General features: G+C 40.3%; 1 protein-coding gene across 1 annotated transcript in view; it reads right to left on the bottom strand.

Moving 5' to 3' along the window:
* Positions 1 to 401: 401 nt before the first annotated feature.
* The window catches only part of LOC137993005 (T-cell-specific guanine nucleotide triphosphate-binding protein 2-like), an 11,785-nt gene continuing 5,507 nt past the window's right edge, over positions 402 to 6,679 (bottom strand). The window contains exon 2 of the mRNA XM_068838651.1: positions 402 to 3,485. Within this exon, the coding sequence (XP_068694752.1) occupies positions 2,474 to 3,485 (1,012 nt within the window). The 3' untranslated portion in view covers positions 402 to 2,473. The remainder of the gene's footprint in view (positions 3,486 to 6,679) is intronic.

Genomic DNA, 6,679 nt, shown 5'->3' with positions numbered 1-6,679 from the left:
ACGCCAAGGCTTTAATCAAATTAGTATCCCCTTTTGTCTTCATTAAACATAAGCATTAGAAATAAACATACAGAAGCTTTTCGTTTGCGCACAAAATTCATTTTATCGGCTGGCTAGTCACCCTATTTATTGTCAGAAAGGGTTTTCGCAGAGTGTTTTGTGATTACCTATACTTATTAAATTAATATCTTTATTTTCTTTATTTATGAACTTAACAAGAAATATGAGCAAAATTAAATTCAGGCAATGTGATCATCTTCTTCGAAATATAACGATTGACTTTTAATTTGCCAACTCCTTTCTTTTAAAATGAACTTATGTCCTTTGGTAAATATCCTATGCGTTTTGTGTATCTTACAACTATGTCCTCTAAAGTATGAAAATATGCATCTGTCAAATTATTAAATATGAGGCCAACTCCAACGATTTCTTTCTCATGTCGATGTCCCTTTTTCACCTGAGGTTAGTATCTGGAAAGTTGCACACAATCTGATTGATCATTAGAAAAATGGCGATGCATGAATTATTCATTTTTCTTTAGGAATCGTCCCAAAAAACCACAAAATCTCATGCTGAAATAAAGCTTGAAGGTAAAACTAGCATAAGGGTAAATGAACACCATAGTAAAATTACTTTGTAATTATGTTGGTAAAATTAGCAAATGACTCTGATAGGACTTATATAATTATGCGATAGTACATTTTGCTTTCTCAATTTAGATCAGGTGACAATATTTAGGAGAGTATTTCCGTTCAGAGTAGGTCATACCCATCCATTCACGCACCCACTCTTTTATAAACAAGACCATTGATAAAGTCTCCCGAGTACAGTCACATGATCTGTGAAACAAAATGAATAAGCAAAGAAGGTTTATTAAGGCGATTTCCAAACGACTGTGGAAAGCTATTAGAAATAACCTTTTGTCGATGAAAACGACTTTCAGAAACGCGGAAAATCGTTTTTCTGCTCTGATAGCTGGGAAATAAGCTCCACTATTTCTGAGGACACGAATGACTCGCTGGCTGACATCAGTGAATTAAACGGAGAACGCGAGTTAGAAACGAATAGCGAGAGCGACAATTAATGGCACGACGACTGCGATGGCAAGACTGCATACGGACGTCTCGGAAGACAGACTTCCGCTCGTCTAAAAATAAGTTTCGTGGACATGACATATCCCGGCCAACACCCTGAGCCTCCCTCTCTGTCCCCTCATTTTCTCTTGGCAGAACATATGCGCAATAACAATAGACGGTCCTAAAGAAGTTGTTGGCCCCAGGAAAATGATCATTTGAAGTTTGAGGTGATGATGTAGAGGTCCACTTTGCTTATACATTTCTTTGCAAGATCGAGTAATTTGAAATCACTTTACTGAAAGATTATAGCCTGGGCAAACAAGTAGGCTCAAGGTTTCAATAATATTCAGTTGCTTTTGCTATATACAGTAACATACAGTATCAACAATTTTTCCGGTTGATGAAGTTTCGAACGCCTTCTCGCTAAATTTGGTAAAAATACAGCAGCGCGGAAACAAATACGACGACCCCATCTTTTTATTGTAGTTTTTAATGTCCTGTGCATGGATATCAATTGTGCCAAGTTTGGCAAAAATCTGGATAGTACGTCATTTTCAAGGGAATTACCTTAAGCGCGCACAGGAATGTGCAAAGCATAACAAACTACATTGGCTTGAACCCACACCAGGAAAGAAATAGGTCAGGCATATCTAGCAGAACATCTCAAACACGGATGACTACTAGTACTTCAACTAGCGGAACTGCCGCCCGCAAGCAAAACACCAATGATTTTTTTCCAGGGAGCTATAATTCTTGGTTTTCACATGACGTCACGGCCGCCATGTTGAAGCCCCTAAACAAAGAAACGGCGGCCATGTTGGAACCCCGACCAAATCCTCCGGGAATTCAACTCTATTATCATGCAAACGTTTTCTTTTGTTTTCGTTGAAAAACATGCCTCTTGATCACGTGAGTGAAAACCAACAATAAGTGGAGGACAGTTTACGATCTCTGTCAACACACTCAACACTTCGCCAACCATTCAAACCGGGATGTCCATCGGTGAAACAACTGAAACCACCGAAAAGAGATGGAATTAAACTTTAGAATTCATATTTTACGTTGTGCGCTTGCTATAATGTTGATTTTTAGCGTAAACGCCGTTTACAAAGCTTAAATCTTTGATGAGCTTGCGACTTGAATCTGTGTAATAACAAATTGTCATTAAACAAGAGTTAAATCTAAGTATGCATATAATTAACATGAAAACTTGAAAAGTGTGTCCCATTGTATTTATGCACCCGTTGGTTTTCATCAGAAATCTCACTCGTTCGATTTCTGATACCAACTCGTGCGTAAATCCCGTGCGGACACATTTTCCAAGACATATTCTATATTTCTTTGTCTACGAAATCCTAACAACCAATTTGAAACGATAGCAGGGTTTTCACAAAAAGTTAGTCAATTTGTGATTCCAACTCAGCAGCTGTCCTTTCAGCAGCTTCCCTTATAACTGACAAGGCTGCATCTTCAACGGTTTCCAAAAGCGTATGCAACGCATAGTAGGTAGCACCATAGGACATAGTACTGGCTACGGCCGACCCCAAAAGCGGAATGAAACGGACGGCTTCTTCAGCGGCTGCTTCAGTGGAAAAGGACACAAGAAATGTGCTCAGGTGTGCCACACTCGAAATATGCCAGGCAACGAAAACCTTTTCTTTAGAGACAGGAGGAAGCTCCGCAAATTCAGCAGAATCTGTCTTCGGCAGACCAAGTTGGGATCTGTAAAGGCGGAGCTCCGATAATATAAGAAAGGCATCAACGCCGAAAGACAGCCCGGGCAAAGGAACAAGGGCAGCCACCGCAGATGCTGCAGCGACCTTCCAAATGCGGCTTTTCAGAGCATCCACTTTCCTCTGAAAAATTTCTTTCGAGGACTTCGTAATTGCTTTGCCAAGTGACAAGGTCATACTCTCTCGCTGATATCTGGACAGAGCATCTAGAATGGCCTGGGTTAGTCGGACAAAATCCCACTTGGCAGGTTCATGGTTGCTTATCAAAAACACATCTTTCTCATGTCTGAGTAGATCGCCGAGATTTTGCAAACAATTGCTTCGTATCTTGGTTAACATCGCTTCTTCATCGAATGACCGTTTTCGCGACTCAGCTCTGATGTTTTCATCAATTTTTGTTCGTATGCAGAAAAAACTCTTTTCCATCGATTTGACTGTTTTAGCCAGCAGCAAGTCGTTCTCGGTGAATCGAGCGGCTGTGAGAATTAGAAAGGCATGGTACTTGTCCAATTGTACCTTTTGGACGTACGTTTCCAGATCGGGGTAGTTAGGGGTGCCTATCCCTGGTAGATCCCAAAACTTTATGTTGGAGTTGCTTGGGTGATCATAGATAGTTGGCTCTGCTGTGCATTCAGTTACATCGACTGGAGCTGCTCCTTCATCGTCATCACAGAGTCTAATGGGGGGAAAAGTTAGGTTTAGGAATAGCACATTGTATATATGGGCCTTACCGCTTTTTACGTTTTTTTTTTTTTTTTTTTTGGGGGGGGGGGGGGGGGGTGGTGTCTAGAGTGCATAGTTTGTATCCGACCTCAGCCATCAAACGAGCCTCTCACAAGGAAACTCTATCATGCAATGCTACTGCTAGGAATTACGGTATAGCTGCTTGTCAAAGCAGTCTCCAATCACCCTGAAACAATTATACAAAAATTTAAAACTTATCTTCGATAATGAACGAGATGATATATGAAACAAATCATTTACTGAACTGCGGATATGAAATCAAGTAAAGCTATGATCCTCGCAGCTATGGACGCAAATTTTAGCAATTGCGTAGAGAAGCCTGAAAAATTCCGGACAAAAAACTTATCTTCGATAATGAAGGAAATGATATATGAAACAAATCACATACTGAACTGCAGATATGAAATCAAGTATAGCTATGATCCTCACAGTTATGGACGCAATTTTAGCAATTGTGCGTATAGAAGCCTGAAAAATGCCAGACTTCAACGGGAAATGAACCCGTGACCTCGCGATACCCGTGCGACTCTCTAATCAACTGAGCTATGAAGCCCCTGACGTTGGTAGCTGGTCATTTCTGGGTTCTAATTTCCCCGTGAGGAATGAATCAATGAACAAAATGATGTAGGAGGATCAAGTGCTTACTTTATTTACTTTATTTTAAGACTAATGAATAAAACGTAGCTGGACAAGTAACAAATCATCCAATAGGCTTCTCTGTTAAGCAGTAATTGGTCTAAATGTAATGCAGTTTGGAAAGATAAAATTTTTTCAATGATAATAAAACTTATTTGAGAAATGTCATGTTCGGAGGTATTGTAATGTACCGCCAATTCACATGTTTTTCTATTGTTGAGCACATTTATTGTCGTAGAATCTAATTTTAAATTCAGTTGATGTAGAACCCACATATTGCAAATTGCATTTACAGCATGTTGCGAGGTAAATCACATTTTTGGATGAACAGGACAATTTTTGTCGGATGGGATATTGTCTACCAGTGGCTGAGCTGTGGAATTTAGCAGCTTGAAGAAGAAAATTCTTACACAAGTCACACCTATCTTTATTGCATTTAAAACAAACGCCTTCTTCGATCGTCTGACTTGTAGCAGAGCATGGTCGAAATCTAGAAGGTGCTAGAACTTCTTTGAGATTCTTAGTTCGGCGGTAGGCAGGGAAAACAGATTTAGCATGAAAAAATTCAGTGATTTTAGGTGAAGATCTTAAAAAATGAAAGTGCTTCCTAATGATGTTTTGAATGTCTGGCAAAATGGGATTATAATCGAATACCAAAGGAAAAACCGTTTTTCTTAGCTTTCACCTTTTTGCTTACACATTCAAATCTTGGGATTTCAAGGGCCTTATCAAACTGTTTGTCAAAGTAAATCTGTCGGGTAATTTTGAGTCTTTAGATACCCTTTGTATTCTTCACATCTATTTTGCAAGAAATCAGCGGTGGAACAGGTGCGCTTAATTCTCAAGGCTACCCCACCCATAAGGAATTGCTCTTTTACAATGTGACGGATGTGAACTAGAAAATGGCAAATAAAGGTGGCTATCAGTAGGTTTAGAATAAATGTCGGTAGCAATTAACCCGTCCTTAATTAAGGTGTCACGTAAGATCCCGACCTGAACATGCAAGATGAAAACTACCAGAATACACCAATTCAGACTTAATGGAGGGGTACAGATAATTAATGTAATCAAAGAATTCAAGTAGTTTTGGCACACCTTGGGTCCAGAGGTTGAAAATATCAACTCTATACCTCCACCAGAGCATCTGTTTCATGTTACCTTCTACTTTGGCCTTTTCATAGATTATATGCCCATTGCTAAGAGTCCAATCTTGGACAAAACATGTGAACTGGCGGTACATTACGATAACTCCGAACATGACATTTCTAAAATAAGATTTATTATCATTGAAAAAAAAGATAACTTTGCAAACTGCATTACATTTAGACCAGTTACTGCTTACCAGAGAAGCCTATTGGATGACGCAATTATTCACACTTAATCCACATGGTCTTAACAAAAGGCGGGAATTTAGCCCAAAAATTATTTACAACAAGTAATTGCTTAGACTCATAAAAGATCAGGTAGGCTTCAGGTGTAGGAGACGTGCAAGACCGGGATTAAAAGACATGCTAGACCGGAAATAAAAGACATGCTAGACCGGGAATAGATGGTTTTCAATCACGTGATGAGACGGCCATGTTGGTGTACAAGACAATAGCGAATTATGGCTCATGTTTTGCATTATGATAGCGTCAAATTCCCAAATGACTTTTCTCCCTATTGTTCTGCGCACCAACATGGCCGCTGTGACGTCAGATGAAAACCATCTATAAAAGTGGCGATACATCTCAGTGAAACTTACCATTTAGGGCCTGTTTACATAGAGGAAGGGTGCCCCGGCTAACCGAACTACTCTAGCAGGGCTAACTTTTCATACGTTTCTTCAGGAAACGCATTGAAGTGTTTACATGCTAGACAGGGTAGCCCGCCTACCCGGCTAAGCGGGATAGCTTTTTGCCATGTAAACGGTTCGTACCGGGCTATCCCCGCCCGCCGAGGTGAGATAAACCACGAAAACACGTGGCGCGAGGTAAGCTTTTTCGTCGTTATCATTTGCCAGTGTTATGTGCTGAACAGAATGACAGTCAATCTGAAGAGATCAATGTAATAGATGAGTCTCAGGCAGAGAACAGGTCCGTTCCCGTGTAGGAAGCTGAAAGAAGATGTCAAATAACCAGCGTTACCAAAATAAAGTCACAGATGTAGAGGAAAGTGTGTACAACTTCAGCTTCTATCAGCACGGAGAAGAAGTCAAGGAAGTTTTCTTGGACTCCCGAGTCAGTCCTGGCTCTTCCGAAATACACCAAATAATTTAAAACTAAGGCAGGTTTTAAATCGACACGGTTTCGGCAACAGTCTCGATCGGTATCTTGTAAGCAGAAGGTGTAACCGCGTCAAAACCAAGGCGGTAACAAATGAAACCGCGTTCGTGTAAACGCCTAGCCCTGTTAGGCGGGGCACCCTCCCTCCATGTTAAGAGGCCCCTAGCGATGCAATGACTCTCATCAATGAAGACACACTTTAAAATATTTTGTTTCAGTACACGAA

Source organism: Montipora foliosa, chromosome 2, assembly GCF_036669935.1.
Source record: "Montipora foliosa isolate CH-2021 chromosome 2, ASM3666993v2, whole genome shotgun sequence".
Taxonomy (NCBI): Eukaryota; Metazoa; Cnidaria; class Anthozoa; order Scleractinia; family Acroporidae; genus Montipora; species Montipora foliosa.
The sequence above is the reverse complement of the archived record's forward strand: the minus strand, read 5'-3'. Positions and strand labels throughout refer to the sequence as shown.